This window comes from Lissotriton helveticus, chromosome 6 (assembly GCF_964261635.1).
Source record: "Lissotriton helveticus chromosome 6, aLisHel1.1, whole genome shotgun sequence".
Lineage (NCBI taxonomy): Eukaryota > Metazoa > Chordata > Amphibia > Caudata > Salamandridae > Lissotriton > Lissotriton helveticus.
This window is the reverse complement of record NC_136067.1, coordinates 819,178,812-819,200,163: the sequence shown is the minus strand read 5'-3', so window position 1 is coordinate 819,200,163 and position 21,352 is coordinate 819,178,812. Positions and strand designations below refer to the sequence as shown.

The 21,352-nt window shown below is 47.0% G+C and overlaps 1 protein-coding gene across 1 annotated transcript in view; it reads left to right on the top strand.

The window, feature by feature from the left end:
- The window catches only part of LOC144762518 (uncharacterized), a 709,614-nt gene that overhangs the window by 507,209 nt on the left and 181,053 nt on the right, over positions 1-21,352 (top strand). The window contains exon 37 of the mRNA XM_078647742.1: positions 8,926-9,078. Within this exon, the coding sequence (XP_078503868.1) occupies positions 8,926-9,078 (153 nt within the window). The remainder of the gene's footprint in view (positions 1-8,925; positions 9,079-21,352) is intronic.

The window sequence follows — 21,352 nt, the reverse complement described above, 5'->3', positions numbered from 1 at the left end:
AAGTGTACCTAATTTCATAAAACACTTAAACGAGGAATTCATCTGTTTGTTTATGGATGAAATAGCACTTAAGAATACTAGGTGAGCAGGGGTGTAGCGGTGAACCTAAGCTAGCTTCTGGTCGCTTCTGAGTAGGCAAGAGAGATTTGCTTCAAAACTGCTAGTTCATCTCCCACTTTTTTTGGGGGGGCTCATTAGGACAAGGACAGATGGTAGAGGCTGCACTGTCCTTAACCTTGACCATACTGGAGTAGATACTCTCTATTTTGTCCTAAGAATAATTAGAGAGATTATCACGCAGAGCCTTTATATTTTTTTTTCCGCCTTCAGGGGTAAGAAGTTACTGTACTATCCGAAATATCACTTTAGCAGAATTATCTGAATTGTCCATTTGCTTAGAGAAAGCATCAGCTTGAGCCTTCCTGATCTTTTACCAGAAACCTCTAAGTACTGGTGTGTAGGTCACCTTGTCTTCAGAATCATACATATTTCTCTTTCTATTCTAAGTGTTCACATTGGTATTTTTCCACCTGTTGGTGCGATGGGAAGCAAGCTATGGAGGAACATTTTCATTTTGCTGGACCACTTTTTTATAGGCACTAGGTGGTCTAAGCCTGTAATAGAAAAGAGTTGAAAGCACCAACGGCATCATCCTAACGGTAACCCATAGTGTAGTCAGTAGGCTATAGGATGTTTGTCAGATAAGTGTCCGAAATTTTGTGCCAAGGTCCTATATCAATAACTGACCCAGGGAAGGAGAAGGAATATCCTGGATGTCCAGCGCAAAGGAACTAGCAGATGGTCTGACCAGGTCATTGGATAAGGGTTGTCTGTAAAAAGAGAGGGAAGATTGGGAAAAATAAATCAACAAAGAAGAAGTGGTTTAAAAATGTCCTTATAGTATCACAGCCATGTTCTCCCTCAACGGCATGGAAGAACCTAATTTTGTCATCTCCATCATCTTTTAGTGTGATTGTGTGATTATTCCATTGTGATTGATATAACCTTTGTGAAATCGGTCCAGAGAGTTAAAAACGCAGCCACCAACAAACTTATTAGGTTTTATCTTGGTCCATACAAATTGGAACTCCTTCATAAAAGGTAGTGATACCCCAATTAAACCCATTTCTAACATAGAATGGCTTCAAAGGCGGCCTTGGTTCTGGACCCCTCTGCAAACACCTATGCCTAAATTGGAATTCTGAGTTTTATGGAATGTACTGCACCTGGGAATTAGGGGAAGTGATAAAGTCCTTAGCCTTTTGTTAAATGTTGGCAGGTCAATACCGCTGGAATTCTAAAGGAGAAATGAGTACTGTATTTACTGTCACAAGCAGATTTTGGTGCAGTAAGTAGCAAAATCTGCATGTTATTCCCCCAAAACTCTGAATAAGTACAATTTATCACACCTGATAAACTCCGAACACTGGGGAGTCTGATTTTTTTGGGTGTATTACATTTCATCATTTGTTCAATCCACTAATAATCAGGGCTCTTGTTTTCTGTGTAGGCCTACCAAACAGGAAGATGTTAGGTCTCACTAGAGAATGCCTTCCACTTAGATTATTCAGGGAAGACAATTATGCCTTTCCTCCCGCATCAATCATTCAGAATACAGCATAGATGAAAATGGATAGAAGCAATGTATCTCGTATTCTCATATCACAAATGTAAATGTAAATGTACAGGAATTTATATAGCGCAAAATCACCAAGCGGTTTCTAAGCGCTTGCTTAGGGAACCCGTCCTGGTATTCCCCTGTGAGATAACCCCTGCAGGGTATCCGCAAGGTGAAAGCCAGGCATCCCGCCGCGAGGGGCCGTTTTGGAGATTAAGCAAGCTATTGCCCAGAGTCGCAGAGTGTGAACCCATGAATCGAGTAGGCACCGGAGCGAGAATTGTCAAGTCCATGGACATTTTAGGACTCAAGACCCCGCCGAGCTGGGAATTGAACCCTGGTCCCGGGCTGACCTCTGCTTCCAGGTCTGCCTCCTCTAACCAGTGAGCCACACTTCTCCACCTTCTCACAAGCATGGCCTCATCAATTTCGGTGCTTGTTCATTCTGTTTCTGTCGCAGAATATCTTACTTATCCTCCCTCAGGTGTTCAGTTGTAGGTGGCAGATCTCTACACATTTATTCTAAAAAAATGAATCGTTGAAAAACTACCTAGCACATTTTTTAACATCACTGAAGAAAATCTAGCTCTAGCAGTCATACATGCTTCTAGGAAGGAGACAACCAGGACACAATGTAAATTGAAATGCATACCCTGTTGTATCTGGGATCTGTAAAATAAGATAAATCATGTTTTGATTACAGTTAACAATATTCAGCTTAATATCTGTGGCCTTGAGGTCTTTCAAGGTTAATGTAATCACTTCCTTTCTTCAAATGTGACCTATTGCTCCATGATATATGCTATGTACAATATATTGTACAAATGCTACTTCAATGAGCTTGATACTGTCTGTAATCAGCATAGTACAGTATGAATTTCATTGTTCATTACATAGGGATGTGAGCACAAAGCACAGATCCAAGGGAATAACATCTGTAGCCTCTTCGGGCATTGATAGAAGTGCTGATATTGCATTTGCAATAGTTGAATGATATCACGAACAAAGGTAATTCCCCTTTTCTGTCTTTACACTTGCCACATGCGTCCATCAGGCAAACTGGTGTTGTCGTATGTAGTTTCATTGCCGAAAGGTTTTTGTAAAGTACATTTTGAGTGCAGAATCAACTAATATCTTCATATTGTTAATTAAGTGGATTTTGTGTCAGATTTATTGCCAATTCTTGGCACAAATATTGGTAGATTAGTATAGTTTGTACAAAGGATTTTCCACTTGCATCAGGAAATCCTAAATCAGCAGTGATTGCACTTCTGGTGCAAGCAGACATTTTACAACACAGCTAACTCAATTTCTCTGTGCACACTTCTGTAAATCAGTTCTTCAGTAATATATGTATATTTCTTTAATGAGAAACAGGCTGCCAATATGTCAACAATATTCATGCTTCTCAAAGAACGCCACTAGATTGGCTGGAGACATTTTACTAAGCAAAAAGGAGAAACATTTTGATGATGCATTTCTCCTTGCACACAGACTTTGAAACTCAGTTCAATAAAGAATCACAGGAGACCCAATTCTCCTGGCAAAATATTGAAAACCTATCTCTTTAATATCTGTCGTGTCGTCTGCCTGACCCTGTCTGAGTACAGGGCAGGCGGAAACGGACAGGGAGGGATCTGGGGGAACAGGAAGCAGTTCGGGGATAGCAGCCAAAGAATAAAAACGTGTTAAACCCAGCTCCTGCCACGAGCGTCATTGGGGGGGCCAGAACAGTACTCTGGCGACGAGAGTGGGATGCACTGACCCACCGCTTCGCCCCCTTCCCTATGAGGACAGTGTGTGCCTGCAGACGCCGAAATCGGCCTGGAAAGCGCGGAAAAAGTGCAAAAACGACGCGATCACGCTAAAAAACGGCGAGCCACAGGGGTGCCGGCAGCAACAGTCAGCCGCGCGCAATAGGGTGAGTCTGAACAGTGACTATCCTTGTTAAAATAACTGCTAGAAGTGAGAGCAGTCTGTGAGCAAAGAAGACCTGTGTCCCCATTGGAGGCCATTTTGAAGTCAGGCACCGGGCATAAGGTTACATTTGCTCCTGCTACGGCAGCCATCTTGAGGTCAGGCAAGTGCATAAAAAAACAAAAAACTCACAGAACCCTGGAAATTCACAGAAATAAGACGTAACAAGGCCAAGGGAACTCACATAGGCACTCAAGATGCCTGGTGAGCCAGATGCTTCGTGCTCAGAAGCCACAGGGTCCACCCCGCCAGCCCCGCAACCGCACCCGCACCCGATGATGATGGGAGTATCATATCTACGCCCGCCAGAGCCCCTAGAACTAACGTCTGGAAACAGCATGGGGCCGAAATGGAAGAGTTGGGCAGAAGATTTTGAGGACTTTATGACAGGGTCCCAGGTGCAAGACTCCAAGCTGAAGCTCATAGCATTACGAAACCTGATAGGAAAAGACATTGCGCAGGTTATCAAAGAATTACCCGCCACCACTGCCATTTCATATGAGGAGGTGAAAGGAGCCCTGGATCGGAAGTTCCTACACAAACGAAACCTAGACTACGAGCGGTACACGTTCAACCTTGCATCCCAAGAAAAGGACGAACCAATGTGCGACTTCATCGCTCGCATTCGGCGGCTAGCACGGTATTGCGAGTTTGACGCGTTCAACACGGAAGACGCCCTACGACTGCGTATTATTGAGGGATGCCAATCGGAATCACTGCGCTGCAGATTGCGGAAGAAACATTACACACTCGAAGAGATCGAAGAACTTAAGCGTATCAACGATCAGGCTGAAGACCACACCAAGAGAATGGAAGCTAGTAAGTCCGAGAAGAAAGAACAAGCCTTTTGGATGCAATCACACGTGGACTCAAAACGCTATTCTGACCGCTGCAAGTCGGAGAGACCGACGCAGAAGACCCGAGCGACTTCATCACGTCATGGAGCCCGAAGCTATCACACAGACAGGCCTGTTTCAAAATGCTATAGATGCGGTCAAGACTACCCACACTCGGGACAATGTCCTGCCCTAGGACAATGATGCCATCGATGTGGGAGAGAAAATCACTTTGAAGCATCCTGCCCAACGCGCCAGTCAGAAACAAGGACAGCCAAGTCTAGTTCAGAAACCCGCCACCACGCCAGAGCAGTAAGGGGGAGGGAAAGTCGCTCCTCCAGCTCGTCGAGGTCAAGCACTCAATCAACTATTTCACGTAAATCTCGGAGATCAACGTCTCGGAAATCGTCCTCTCCCACGCCTGTGTCACAAGACAGAGACGAATATGTCTGCATGGTGTCTGATCCCAGATTAAAGAAGTATACACGACTGAACATTCAAATAGGAAGTCACCCGGCCAAATTTGTCCTAGACTCAGGAGCATCGTTAAATTACATCTGTGCCATGGAATACAACAGCATGAAGCCCCAGCCAAAACTAGAACCAGCTACTGTTCGAGTCTACAGGTGGATGTCCAGAAAACCCCTACCCTGCCTAGGGCAGTTCCGCACGACTTTAACCTACAAAAACCGACAGATCCAAGCACATATTCACATGATTGAAGGTCCCGATGCAGCAGACTGCCTATCTTAGCTTGCCGACAGCGGTGCGCCTCAAACTTGTGGAACTCTTCTACACCGTAGATGATTCCCCGGATATCGTCAACAAATTCCCAAACCTATTCAAGGGCCTCGGAAAGCTCAACCAATTCAAGGTCAAACTACACATTAATGAACTGGTGTCCCCGGTAGCGCAACTCCACAGAAAGGTACCATTCCATTTACAACAGGCAGTGGATGAAGAACTCCAAGACCTACTGCGGACAGACATCATTGAAAAATCCACAGGGCCCACTCCATGGGTGTCCCCGATGGTTGTCGTACCCAAGAAAGGTCAAGATAATGAGGTACGCCTCTGCGTTGACATGCGCGCCCCGAACACAGCCATCGAGAGGGAGAGACACCCTGGGCCTCACATCAGTGACATGATTGCTCGTCTCAATGGAGCAACGGTGTTCTCAAAGCTGGACCTCAACAAGGGATACCACCAATTGGAACTGCAAGAACAATCCCGTTATATCACCACTTTCACCACCCATCAAGGTCTATTCCAATATAAACGCCTCAACTTCGGGATATCCTCCGCAGCAGAGATCTTTCAAGAGGCCATTTGGAGGGTCATTCAGGGCATCCCAAATGCTTTTAATTACAGTGACGATATCCTAGTGTTTGGGGAGAACCAAGTGGAGCACGACAAAGCTTTGGACAGAGTGTGCCACGCCCTACTTAACGCCAACCTCACGCTCAATCCGGACAAATGCGAATTCCACAAGTCCACGCTCAAATTCTACGGACACATTTTCTCCAAAGATGGCATGAAACCGGATCCTGAAAAAGTGTCTGCTCTCGCAGACACCTCCCAACCACAGGACGTCAGCGACCTTCGTTCCTTCTTGGGAATGGCAAGCTACTGTGCCCGCTACATTAAAGACTATGCCACCATCAGCTACCCTCTCCGGGAACTCACCCGCCAAGGCCAACAATTTCTGTGGTCATCAGCATGCGAACACGCATTTACCACAATCAAGGACGCCGAGAGCACTGCCATCAACCTTGCCTACTTTGACACTAAACGAAAAACCGAAATTACTGTGGATGCCAGCCCGGTGGGGCTTGGTGCCATCCTGGCTCCGTACGACAGCGACGCAGATCAACATCACGTGGTCGCCTACGCCAGCCGTAGTCTTACGGACACAGAGAAGGCATACTCTCAGCCAGAGAAAGATAGTCTTGCGGTTGTCTGGGCCTGTGAACACTTTCACCTGTTTGTATACGGAAAGCACTTCACACTCATCACGGACCACCAAGCGCTCATCACCATCTTGGACAACCCACGAGCAAAGATGCCTCCACGAATAGAGAGATGGGGCCTCCGATTACAAGACTACATCTACGCCATCATTCACAAGCCTGGGAAAGCTAAAAACCCGGCAGACTACATGTCCAGGCATCCGCAATCCCACACGCATGAACGAGGCTCAGTGGCAGAGAAATACATTGACTTTGTTATCGACAGTGCACGCCCTCCAGCTGTGCCCCTAGAAGCCATCCAAGCAGCCTTGGCCCAAGATCCTACTATCCAGACCATCATAGGTCATATACGTGTCAACTCCTGGAGACACCTTGACACCAGCCATCATACTGCATCTGAGGACGCTGTTAACATTCAAGCATGTTCAGGCAGAACTATCAATTAGCACGGACGGTCTACTGTTTAGAGGAGGGAGGATAGTCATTCCGCAACGGCTTCGCCAAGGAATCATCAACCTCGCTCATGAAGGACACAGGGGAGTTGTAGCCACCAAGAAAGCACTTCGAGAACGTGTATGGTTCCAGTCCCTCGATCACATGGTGGAAGCCACACTCAAAGACTGTGCCTCATGTCAGCTCGTTGGTCGAGAGGAACCACCGGCCCCTTTGCAGATGTCCAAACTACCAGGCGGGGTATGGCAACAAGTGGCTATTGACTTCTTCGGGCCATTAAAATCTGGCAAATACATCCTCGTCATCATGGACGAATACTCCCGTTTCCCTATAGCGCAGTAAGTGTCCTCCACGAAAGCGTCGGCTGTCATTCCCGTCATTGATGAGGCATTTGCGGCATGGGGAATACCGGTAGGAGTGAAGACAGACAATGGACCACCGTTCAACAGTCATGAGTTTACTGAATTTGCGAAACACCTCAACTTTAATCATCGGAAAATCACTCCCCTATGGCCCCAAGCCAATGGCATGGTTGAGCGGTTCATGGGAACTCTCAAAAAGACAGTTCAGCAAGCGGAACTTGCTCACCGTGACATTCAGCAAGCACTAAACGAAGTGTTGCGGGTGTACAGGACCACGCCACACAGCACTACGAATCAATGCCCTGCCACCCTAATGCTAGGGCGAATTCCCCGCACGAGACTGCCGACATCAAACACCGTCACGCAACCTCGACTTGTGACCACCGATCATGACACCCTGGTAAAACTGGACCATGCGAAGAAAGCTAAGATGAAAGATTACGCTGATCGGCGCAAGCATGCACGACGGAGCGGTATTCATGTAGGAGACTGGGTTCTGGTGAAGCAAGACCACAAGACCAAAGCAGACAGCCGATACCTCGCCCACCCAATGCGAGTCTCCAGTGAAAAGGGTACTATGGTCACCGCCGAATCAGAAGGAAGAAGGATAACTCGGAATATATCCCACTTCAAGAGATATCACTCATCGGCCCATACTCGCTCTCGAGACAGTGGGTCTAGCACGGATTCGTCGACCCCCAGAGAAAGCAGTGAGGGAGCACGTCCCAAGCCAGTGAGGCTGGAGGACGCACTTGACAGGCCCACTCCTGATCAAGCACGAAGCTGTCGCCCGAGAAGAATGATCAGACGACCAACCCGACTCATCGAAGTACTCTGAGAGACAGTAAGCACTATTGTATAAAGGGGGGAGGTGTTGTGTCATCTGCCTGACCCTGTCTGCGTACAGGGCAGGCGGAAACGGATAGGGAGGGATCCGGGGTAACAGGAAGCAGTTCGGGGATAGCAGCCAAGGAATAAAGACGTGTTAAACCCAGCTCCGGCCACGAGCGTCATTGGGGGGGCCAGAACAGTAAAATATCCATGTTTAGAACTAATACTGTGTCAAATGCATCATTGCCCTTTGATTTGTGCACCCATGCTCTTGATTGTTATGTTTCTCTTCTGGATTGTTGTAAAACTCCAAAACCACCAAATAACTATCTGCATAAGTATGTAGAATTACACAAACAAGGAAGGAAGGGTAACCAAATAAGGGAACCCTACCTGTTTAAAGATAGAAGCCTTCATTCATGCAATAGGTGGCATGCTTCATCATTAGGTCCCTCCTAGCACCACTCCAGTGGAGTAGAAGTAGATGCAAGCTACTACCCATAAAAAAATGTTGGAGTGTTTGGGGGATTGGCCTCCTGTCCTTAAACAGGGAGGGTTCCCTTATTTGGTTACCCCTCCTTCCTTTATTGTGTCATTCCCCGTACCCAGGCAGATAGTTCTTTGTGGTTTTGTAGTTATTAGGAGGCTCCTGGCCCTGTTGTGTTAGGTTATTGTAAAATTCTACACAGCCTTTGAGCTGGGTATGCACTGAATAAATGTCTGAAATAAATTCTCAGCTACAGTACAGAGCAAAAAAGTACTTGCCTTTTTTGAGGACTGGTATCTTATGAATATGATAATGCTTAAAAATATAATCATTCTTTTATGATTAGGTGATAAGATGAAGCAATATCAGCAATTTTAAGTTGTATTTGCAGGAGTCCATTCAGAACAAGAAGGACAGTTTGAAGGTGAAGATGGTTGTGGAACAGGAGGTGGCATTATTGCGCGAGCAGCTCCGAGCAGTCCAAAAAGCTCTAGTCAAGTCACAGGCTGAGAATGAGAAGGTGAAGAAACAGCTGGACAAACAGGTATTTTCCTTAAAGAAAGCTAAAGAGGTTAGACTTCTGAGTCAGAAATGCTTCTGGATAAAATGTCTGCCACTGAAGTGCTATCTTGATTGCAGTTGGAATGTATAACCAAGTGGCTTGTTCATGCCTGCCCAATATCAGGTAGTATTAAGTAGGAAGACCCATCCATTGTGTTTTATAGCACAAATAGAGATCAACAGTGGAATTATTTTTAAAGGAGTAAATGGGTTCACATGTATCCAATTTTCATTCATATGGAAGCCATGACTAAGGATGAAGTAGTATTTTAGTTTAAGTTGATTCAGGAGCTTAAGCAGGAGAACATAATTGATTAGTTAGAGTTTGAAGCTACTCTGACATATAACAGGGTCTGTCTGCATAGAGATGATACTGAATTTTTAATTCCTACATTTGTCTGAAGAGGTTCAACATAGATAAAGAATTGCAAAGACACCAATATTTACCGTACGGGTTAAACAACAGGTTCTTGGGAAGGGACTGGAGAGAGTGTCACCAATTTTTACTTAATGATACCTGGTATAGAGACAGGAATTCTGCCAGCAAAGTACACCTTTACTGAATATGAGCCTTTCTTTGAGGGTATAGCAGTAGATTGTATTGTCCCCTGATTCACTTGCTGAAAAAAGTATGAAAGGGGCAACACAGTTTTCCATGATTTTGCTAATGAAAGGCAGTCGTGTGTTAGGACAGAAACTCTCAAGGCAGTTTGAGTCGCCTTAAGGATTTTGAGCAAGGGTTGAGATGTCCAATATTAAGTGCTCCGGCACTCTACCAAGTTCCATGGATGAATGCTGATATCTCACCAATTTGGCATCACAGCATGCTTGATTTTGTTACTATGTTTTGAAGAAAAGGGTCTGCTGAAATCTATTATGTGTTTTGCTATGTCTTTGAGTAAATCCATCGAAAACCTGTTTGAAATGTGTTCATGTTGTGTTTCTTGTAGTAGTGATGGTTAATTATAAAAGAGGAGCAGCATTCCCGACTGACTAAACTTATTTTATTGCTCTGACTTGGTGAGAGCTTTGACAGCTCCCGTCAAGTCAGAGCAAACACAAAGTCCACTTCCAGCAAATGAGAGCTGTGAAACTGTTCCAGCTTGCTGAGAGTGGAGTTTTTTTGTCTGTTTCCCTGCCTGCTGTCATGTGCACAAGGAAACAGAGCTGCATGCGTGTAAGAGCAATGGTATCTCCCACAGGAAGCAGGGAGCCAGCAGGGACCGTGGGGGCATACAGGCTTCCCCCTTAGTGCCCAACGGTGGTGACTGGGTGCGCTGGGTGGGCTCCAGGGCACCCAACATTTGAAGGCTGGGGCCCGGGGGATGTGGTCTCTGGGGCAAAACTGACCCGAGGAGGGGGGGGTCATGTGGCCCACCTCCCCCACCCATTGGATTTACACTAAATAACAAAAAGGGTTCTTTCTGGACCAAGAGCTACCTTTCTGGTGTAATTCCATCCAGCTGTTTTGGCTGTAGTTGTGTCTAAAAATCTCTATGGAAATTAACATTGGAAAAACACTTTTTCTTACTCCCCCTTTTTAACCCTGGGCGTAGTTCGCGAAGTAGCGCTACGCGTAGCAATGCGAAGTGCACTTCGTGCTACGCGTGGCACTACACAAACTGCATAGTAGCATGTTCGCACTGTGCAAGATGCCGTTTTCAATGACTGCACAGTGCGGACAAGCATCCGGGACTGTGCAATCATTGAAAACGGCATATTGCACAGTGTGAGCTGTAGTTTTCTGCCGCTCAAGTAGATTTTTACTCGAGCGGCAGTTTTCTCAACGCGGACTGGTAGTTTCTCATCGCGAGCGGTCGCAAGCATCCGCGACCACTCACAATGAGAAACCTGACCTCCCCGCGTTCAGAATCTTGCCGGTAGGTTTTTTTTCCACGCTCGCGATCGGCAACTTGATGTTGCTGATCGCGAACGAGGAAAATGTCTCTCCAGGATGTCATTTTGCTGGCTCGCGGTCGCCAACTTGACGTTGAGGACCGCGAGCAAGCAAAAAATGACCGCTGCACTATGCTACGCTACGCGTGTTTGCACTGTGCTATGTGCAGTTCACGTAGTGGGAAGTTGTGCAAACTTCGCAAACTACGCGAGTGTAGCGTAGTGCTTTGCCCACAGTTACTTTATATAGGCCCCCGCTTGATGGAATCACCACACACTTTTGGGGGAAATATCGTGAAAATTCAACAAACGGCGCCAACCAGCATGAGAGAAACACCAGGATTGGATGGAGAGGGCTCTCTCTGCGCTCACAAAGGCACTGGAGGCCTGCACTTGCTATCTACACAGCTGGGCTGGAGAGGTTTGAAGTGTGCATGTCTGGATGGCCGTCGCAAGGCAGTCGGGCAAAGTGGCATGCGCAGTTTAAACTTAAGTGCCCAGCCCACCTCTCCTCCCTGCTGCTGCCAATCAGCAGCAAGGGCTCCACCCTACCCTGACACTTGGCTCTGAATGGAGTACTGATAAATAAAATTGTAGTAAGTTAACTTTATTACCATTTTATTTTTCATTTCTGGGGCATTTTTATTTAGTGGGGGCTCTCCTGTCCAACCGTGAACTCTGTGAAAAGCAGTTCTGTCAAACATCAGGTTACTGCCCCCTCCACCATAGAAAATGTCATCCTACACACCTTTTTATATAGCTTGGCTTTGGAGGAATTTAGACTGTTTTGATAAAGTTGAAAGGAAAGCAAATTATGCTCACCTGTGATTTACACTTGCACTTATCATCACCATGTTGTAAGAGAGAGTGCACAATTTAGAAAAATGAAAACACACAATGCATAAAAGGGGTAATGATACATTTGCGAGAGTTTTTATAAATGTTGTTCATTTGTCTTATATAATCACTTGAGGAATTCAAAATAACTTGTGCAAATCAAAATTCCACTTGGGAGGTTTTGCATCCGATTTGCTCATGTTTCTAAACGAGTGACACCACTAATGCAGAAACCGGCGCAAACAGTTTTTGAGCCCTGTGATACCATAAGGTTTTAAGTGAAATGGAAAAGATAGGGGAGGTCTGTAATTGGGCATGGCCATAGAAACGTAACTATGAAACCTTTACAAGTGATGTGAATTATGTAATTAAAGGCATTGCCTGAAACATATACAAAATAATACTGGGGTTAACACAGCATGCTACCTGACCAGTATTCGCATGCTTTTATAGGAGTTTTTGTTTGTTTTGCATTCAAACATATCTCACAACAACAAACATATATACCTAAAACAAGCTAGAACTATTGACTTTACCAATGCATATTAGCACTGATTAGATCGAGTTTACCAGGCAGCACAGCTTACCAAGAACATATACAGGCTTGGAGCCCACCCCTTGCTTACCACTGGTTGTGCTCCCTGTCACTCTAGTTTGTCTGTTTTTAGGTTGAGCCTGGGCAGAGCGCATGCGCTGTATGCCAGACCTGTTTTTATCTCCTCTATCTGCTTTTGGCATGCCCATGAATTGCCATGTGTTCATTGTTGTGCCATTTAGAAATACAGGGTTTTTATTGGTGCATTGGTCTGATTCTCCTGCCTTTGCGTGCTTGGGTGATGCCCAGGCGATTTCACTCATTGTTTGCTTGCGTTGGCCATCCCAATACATCCGCGGTTCCTCCTGGTCACCCTGATCTGCCTATATATTTTGTAGGCTATCTACATCGTTTTAGGCGTTCAGTCCATTTCACAGAGCAATGCTCTGTTCAGCACCTGCAAAGTTGCAATTTCTGTCCGGTAGCGGTTGAGCTATGCCAATAGCTTTAACTCAAAAAAATGCGAGACCTATTGCATTTCTAATGCTTGTTTAGTCTTGTCCCTGCTTGTCATGCTTGTGCTTGTCCCTCCCATGGAGCATAGCTTATTTACCATCTATTTTGCTTGGCTGGCTTCTATGATTTCACTGCTTTCTTTTCATGGACTACTTCTTTCTTTTTGGTTAAGCACTCCACAGGAGTGCATGTGTTGTCCAGCAGTTTCTCTTATGTGCTACTCTCCTCCTGCATTTCGTGTTGCTCTGTCACACTTATGTTGTTCCCATCTCCCCTCCATGTTGCACTCACTCTCTTTTGCTCCCCTGTTGCTACCTCACCTGTGTTCTTCTTCCTGGCCCGCTTTATGTTGCTCTCTCCCCGCTGCTTCTCTTCCCCATCCTCACCCTCCATGTTGCTTCCATCCCCCTGCCTCTGTGCTGCTTTACCCACCTGCACACTCCTTCTCTGTCGCCCAATGCTTTTTCTCCCCACTCCTTGCTACTTCTCCACTCGCACCCTCCTTGTTGCCCCACCGATGCCCTCCATCTTGCTCTTTTCCACAAGCAACTTCCGCGAATTAAATAAAAACGCTTTCACACATTGCTTTTTTATTTGCTGATCCAACTCAAATTGGCAAATATAGCGAAAACAAATGGCCAGATCAAAGGCTTTTCTTTCTTTCTTAAATAATGCTGCACCTCCTTGGGCATCCTGTAAAGACCTATTGACTGTACCAATGCTTGTATTTAATCAGTATCAAATTAATGACTTACAACCCCCATTCTTCCCTCCACATTACTTTCCTCTGCAGTATTTTCTGAGTTAGTTGCTTATACCCCCTTTCTCCAAATCACTCTTTAGTCCCTTCATTTGTTTGTCTTACACTTCATCTTCTTCCTCTCATCACTTTGTTTTCACTCTTTCCGCCTGCATTAACTTCCATTCATTTTGTACACATAGTCTCTCTCTACCTGTATTTTCTTTTCCTTTGGGGCTGTCATTGTTTGATAGCTGTGTACCCCCTCACACACCTTCCCATAGACTCGTATTTACAAGTGGCACTCATGTGACTGTTGCTCTTTGCACTCAGTAGAGAGGCCAAGGATTGCATGAGCATGCATCTGTATGGCACAGTGACAGGCACGGGGAAAAAAACATATTGATATCAGCCTCAACCCCAGAGCTCCCTATCATGTCCTGTCATTAACCCCCATCTAAATCCTGAACTCACCCAAACACCGAGAGGCAACTCGGTTTGCATTATGCATATGTTACATGAAAAAGAAACTACTGATACACATCTGGGAAAATAAAATACTCTTGGAAAAAAGGTACACTTATACCATGTAATATGAAGCAAAACGTGAAATGTAATGGGGACTGCGGGAAACATCATTAACAACGAAGGCAGTACTACGCGTAACGTTTACAACGAGGCACTTACCACGTAAACGTCTTTCCAACGCGTATGCCTTCAACGATCGTATTTACCACGAAAAAAAAAAACGAAGGATTAAATAGGGGGGTTGGGGGGGGTCTCCCCCCCCATAAAAAAACGATCCCGCCGTGCCGAAAAAAACAGTGTCATAAGAGAGGAAGCGGAATAAACTTCCGCTTCCTCTTTATGACGTAAGAACGACGTGGCAAAGAAGATGAGGGGAAAACGAATTCCGTGGTAACGCATGCGTGGAAAAGGCATGCGTTGCAACGGAATTCGTGGTAACGACATATAACCGGGGACTGCATCTGCTGACTGGCTAATAAGGGTTCATGAACACATTGTGGAGAAGGACATCCCTTTTTTTTGCTTGTAATGCTAAGGACCTGAAAATAGGGCCCTGTAAAATCGGTTTAAATTTCTTCTTTAAATTGGAGCCTGTGCTGACTACTTGCAGCACACACCCGCCTTGAAGACCTAAGACTTTCTCTAGTAATAACATACACTTAATAGGTGGAAAGAATGTTTATTGCAATTGTAATTGCATTCATGTAGCGCTTACTTCCCCTGACGAGGTGTCGAAGAGCATTTCAGCGACTAGCACGCTATTTGCAACCCAAAAAGAGTTAGTGGTGAATTAGTATGGGGAAATATGAAATTTATTTGAGCGGTGGGCATGTGAGTCTGTTAGTTGGATTGAAAAGGATAGTGGAAGGAGGGGCGTGGCCCACTGCCGGGCATGGAGGACGTGAGCTGAAAGAGCTCCGTCCCCTACCCTGAAACTTAACTAAATATCCTGCACATCCCTGGACCTGCGAAGCTGGGTCATCGCTCCTTGGGCTGTGGAACTCCTTGAGACCCTGTGGCTATAATTTGGGCACCCGATACCTGGCAGAAGCAGCTGAGCTGTGTGATACTTCTGGACGGCTGACGGCATGAGACGATGAGGGGCGGAGTTGCATATGCTGCATGGAGGCCTTATTGCAGCTAGCAACTTGAACAGTGTTTCTAGCGATTTGGGTGCTACCGGCGTGAAGACGGAGGTCGGGGCTCCGGGTTGGAGGTGCTGGACGTGGCGACAGAGGTGAGCGTTTGCATTTCCACTCTGCTGCGCCACAACTACGGCAGCCGCGGGCAAGATGGCGGATACGGCTGGCTGCGCCCGACTTCGGCGTCTGTGAGAACAAGCATTGGAGACTCCCCGGTAAGGGAACGAACACGGACAGACACTCTTGCCGCTGTGGTGCATGGAGGCTGCAGCCGCTTTGCCCCCCCATCTGCCCCTCTCCCGATTGGGACATGGCTGATACCGGGAGGAAGACACACTGAGTGTCATACTAGTGGAATCTGGGGAGGGGCGCCCCTGACACTGTGATGGACATTGCGGTTTCTCAACATGTGGGAAATTCGCCCTCTGCATGCAATTGAATCGAGGTGGTGTGCGCACGCTGCCTCCGCCTTGGGGAAATATGCCTCACCTGCCCTGTACTGGCTGGAGCGCTACTGGATGGTTTGCCTAAGACCGATTACACCCCTGTACACCATATTTAGTGCTTGCATGAGTTGAGCATGGTGACGCTCTCCACCTACGGCATACTCTGGTAATAGGAGGCGCCCACGTTGAGTTGAGGGTGCAGTGTAGTTCTTACCGCTGGGACTGCTCTGGTAAATGCTGGTGTGACGGCGACTGACATCCCTGCGCTGCCCCGCTTTGGAGGGATATCATTCATCCTTAATGAAGTGCTGCTGCATGGTAGGCCTACAAGCATCTGCATCCCTGCCCGCCCTATTCAGTGGCCACACGAACTGGGCGCAGTGACGCTCTCCGCCTGCAGCCTGCCCTGGGCATGGAGAGGGGCACACGATTACATGGGAAGTGCGATATAGCCTTACCGCTGGGACTGTCCTGATGGTTACTGGAGTTGCAGAGTCTGATATCCCTGTTGGTGTCCACCGGGAGTGTGCAGCCACAGACCAGAAGAGGCTGAATAATTGGGGCCTGTGGAACTTGTGCCGCTAGAGGTAATTTGAGCGCGCCAATGATCTGTGCTTCACTGGCTGAGTAAGTGATGTGAGATACTGCCCCTGAGACCACCCAAGATACCATCCTGGAGCAGAGATGGATGGGAGGATGCCGAGGCATGATGGGTCGCAACAGAAAAAAGCAAGCGGACGCCACTGCAGCTGGCGCAACGCAGCCCACATTTGGCAGTGGTCCCTCTAACATTTCAGACAATGATGTCATACCTCCTACTGGTACAGACCCCCACGATGCTAAGCTGGACTTAATATTGAAAGAAATCCGAACTCACGAACGCTGCTGGAGACACACATGGGCACTAACCTCAGCTTACTACAAGCGGATCACAAAAAGTTGGCCGACAAGTTCAAATCAAATAAACTGGCACTGGATGATCTTATACCCCCAGCAGACTATGCACTCCACTCAGCTTGAACAATTTCAGCGACGCGGAAGGGAGGTCCCGCTGCAATAACGTTTGCATACTTGGGATACCAGAATGCAGCGAGGGATACAACCCTAGAGAGTTTGTGGAGAACTTGATGAGAGACCATGTACTGAAGGATGGCCTAACACCTCTGTACAGAGTGGAGAGGGCGCACCGGGTGCCTTCTAGACCTCCTCAGACGGGCGCGCCGCCTCGCCCGTTGATAGCGCGCATTTTGCACTACAAGGACCGCAACACTATCCTACAGGCTGCCAGAGAGAACGCTCCTGTGCGTTTTGAGAACAGGACAATTTCACTTTACCCGGATTTTACCCCGGCAGTCCAGAAAGCTAGAGCTACGTTTTTGGGAATGAAGAAAAGCCTGCGCGACCACAATTTGAAATACGCACTGCTCTTCCCGGCTAGACTGAAAGTTGTCTATGGTCAGAAATCGTATTTTTTTGAGAATCTGGAGGAAGTGGCGGACTGGCTTGAAATTACTTTTACACCAGAGACTTCTCAGACTTCGCTGCCATCGGAACAACTGCGTAGAGCCTCCCCGATACGAACGACAGGACTACCCCGATCGGCTCATGGCAATACTATGTTTACTATGGACTCTGGCCCAACCTCGGAACAGATCACGACCAGCCAGAAGGATGCACTCCTTACAGCGGCGGCTCTGGCAGCTCATGATGCCCAATCTGCTGCGCCATCGGAACACTCGTCTGATGCCAACACGGTGCGCTCTGAATCCCTTTTGTACTGAATCTGACAATAGCATAACACTGTTTCCCTTGATTACGGCCCAGGTTGCAAGAGACTTCTGATATTGTGATCCGAGATGCACGGGAGTGGTAATGTATACAAGGGATATGCACTGTGTGTATTGCTGCTGATGGCTGCTTTGTGGGTCCAGGGTACATATGCTTTATAAGGAAGTGTGTTAATGTAACCAAGACATACTCGAATGTATATTATGTTGATTTCACGAACTGATGCAGTCCTGGCCTCTACCCCCAATTGATTGCGAGGACGCATTTCTTGTTTGTAGTCCATGTTGGACTATTGCTCTTTGTTTGGTCCTCTGTTGTTTTATGGGGGAACCTAGTATTGGGGTGTTTCTATGTGATGGCGTGCTCGGCTTTTCAGCAGCTTCTATCTACAGGGTTTTGGTCTCCACAGGTCACACTGCAATTACGCTTTCTGCACCGCGATGGCATTACATAATACATACACCTACTGCACATGGAACGTGAGGGGATTAGGTTCAATTTATAAAAGACACCGGGTTTTGGCACAACTTACTAGAAGGAAGGTTGCTATAGCCTATTTACAAGAAACTCATCTTAATGTTGGTGAGGCAGCCAAATTGCAGAGAAAATGGAGAGGGTAACTATTCCCTGCGACATATTCAGCTTTTTCCAGAGGGGCGGCGGTGTGGAGGCGGAGCACTGTCCCTTTCAAGCTCCTAGAGCAGAAGTTAGACGTCAACGGTAGATATGTACTGCTTCATGGATTATTGGATGGGACACATGTGATTATGGGCTGTATATACGCGCCAAACACTGACCAGGATAAATACCTGACTACACTAGGCGCAGCCTTGACAGAATGGGCTGCATATCCCTGGGTGATAGGGGGTGGCTTCAATGCCATGTTAGATGTTGACTTAGGCAGGTTTCATCCTCTGTTACATGCCACTGAAAGCAAGAACCAAGCGGGGGCGCTTAGGGGCTGGGCAGGGGGTTGGGGACTACATGACGCATTGAGGGCAAAACACTTCGGGCATAGAGAATACTCCTTTTATTCACCACCACACAGACTACACACTTGAATTGATCGGTTTCTATGTTCCGGCGCCCTATTAGGGTCCATTACTTCGGTGCTCCATATGGGGAAATCCCTTTCAGAACATACCCCAGTGGAATTAACTGCAGTGGGGCAAGGTTCCAACTCCGATACTGTCTTGGAAACTACATCCTGAGATGTTGGACGACCAGGTCTTTTGCAACGCCCTTTCGGAACCGATCGTCCATTATTTCTTGGAAAACGCGGGGTATGCTAGCTCCTGGCAAATAGAATGGGATGCCTTCAAAACGGTCATCAGGGGAGTGGCAATCAGCACTAAGACAGGATTGCGACTCGACCTTATTGAGCGACTTACGGAGGTGAAGGGTAGATTAGCTGCACTGGAGGGGGAGGCTGCAGGGACGAATGAACAACTGATACAATTGCGAGAGGCTAACATTCAATATGCGGAGCTCCTTGAGGAGCTACGTGTTGTGAATTATCGGTTATACACGCAAAAGCAACACACAGAAGCTGACAGGTCAGGGCCACTGCAGGCACGGTTGGTCCAAAACGCACCCTTGCCCACACCCATATTAGAAATTCAGAACAACGCGGATGTTGTGGTAAACACTCAATTAGACATTAATACAGCATTTAGAGACTATTATGAATGTTTTTACGGTCCACTGCCCAGAGTTATTGACACTGACTTTGAATCATTCTTTGATGGTCTATGTGTACCCCAACTTACACAACACCAACGTGATGACCTACTACGACCAATAACAGGGGCAGAAATACAGCTGCCGATTAAGGCTTTACCATGTAATAAAACTCCAGTAAGCGATGGCCTACCGTATGAATTTTACGCAATGTATGCTGACTTGCTAACTCCTCATTTGCTATGTCTTTATCACAAATCATTGGAGGGAGGTGGCCTCCCCACTACTACATTGCAAGCGTTAGTGGTTTCGCTATTAAAGCCTGGGAGGGATGCTTTGCTTATTTCGAACTATAGACCCTTATCACTTCCCAACACGGACTATAAGTTGTTGGTCACTCGCCTTAACCAGTTTATTCCCACGCTAATACATTCCGATCAGTGTGGATTTGTACCTGGTCGGAGCACAGCACTCAACATCAGACGGCTACACCAAGTTATGTTAGGCACACGCGGCACACGATATATGGAAGGCTGCATATCCCTTGATCTGGGCAGGCGTTTGACTACTTACGATGGGATTATATGTTCTATGTTCTCACACGCTTTGGCATACCTGAAGAATACATAGCATGGGTGCGCTTACTATACACGAACCCAACGGCGCGAGCACGCAAGGGTTGGCATATCTCGGAACAATATGTAGTGGCATCGGGGGACAAGACAGGGCTGCACCTTGTCACCGTTGTTGTTCATCCTGGTGTTGGAACCACTTCTACACAGACTCCGTACTTTCACAGTCTGTCAGGGTATAACGCGTGGTCGTACGTCCCACACTGTTTCGGCATATGCGGATGATCTCATACTGTACATTAGGGATATGGGCGCTAATCTGCATCCAATGCCCTCCATTTTTGTGTCATTCCAAGGTCTTTCTGGCATGGCCATCAATGCTGCCAAGTCGTACGCATATTTCTTTGTCAGCGCTGAGAGGAGCGGACACTTTCGGTTCGGTCCCTGGGCCTTCCAAATACCACCTGATACCTTTAAATATCTCGGTATACAAATTTATCGCAATGCCTCGGACCTGCTAGATGGCAACCTAAGGTGTGCGATTGCAGCTCTTAAATCCCAAATTCAGTTCTGGGTCTCACAGCCCCTATTGGTGGCGGACAGATTGGCCATCACAAAAATTGTGCTTTTGCTGCAGCTCCTTTACTTCTTCACCAACCTACTTTTACTTGTCCTCGTGAGATCCTTTAAAGTGTTGAATTCTCTTGTAACGTAACTATTATGGGGTACAGGGCGTAAACGTATTAGTCTGGTGAAATTGCAACTTCACGCAAAACAAGGAGGGATGGGGGTGCCGGATCCGCGTGCGTATGGCTTTGCTAGCCAGTTGCACTGGCTGGCGTACTGGCTTGCAGGACGCAATTTGCACAAGCTGGATATGACACCACGAGATAGGGATAAGGGGATCATCCACAGACGCTTACTACCACGAGCCCCCCTGCTGACGTTGAAACCCCACTTATTGAAATTAGCTATTACTTACTGGCGGAGTGTGGTGTGGTACACTGGACAGATGACACCATATGCCCCCACCATTCCTCTGCTGGGTATCCCCACACATTCAGGAACATCTAACCATGCCCTTCGGGCGTGGACTGCGGTGGGCATTACTACATTAGGAGACATTTTTACAGAGGGAGTGCTAATGTCACATGAGACGTTTGTACGCGTACATGGTGCCCCCGATCCGTTGTTCCTATTACACGCACATATTTCCAGATATATACGCATCACATGGTCGACCGAAGATACAGAACCACCCACAAATACACTGCTTACCTTGCAATACCTAATGGGTAATGGGGCTCGACTGACAAAATGGCTAACTCACGGGATTTGAGCGGAGAGAGCGATCTCATTACAGCCGCTACGCATCAAGTGGGAAGGGGACGTGGGCCGTGCATTCACAGACAAGGAATGGGACACTATATTGGGGTTTCCCAAAAAGGTCTCTCGTAATCCCAAATTTAAATGTATCCAATTGATGTTGCTACACAGGGTGTACTTAACTCCAAACAGGCTAAGCGCTATGTTTCCAGGGGCAAATGATGAATGCCCGCGCTGCCACATGCCTAACGC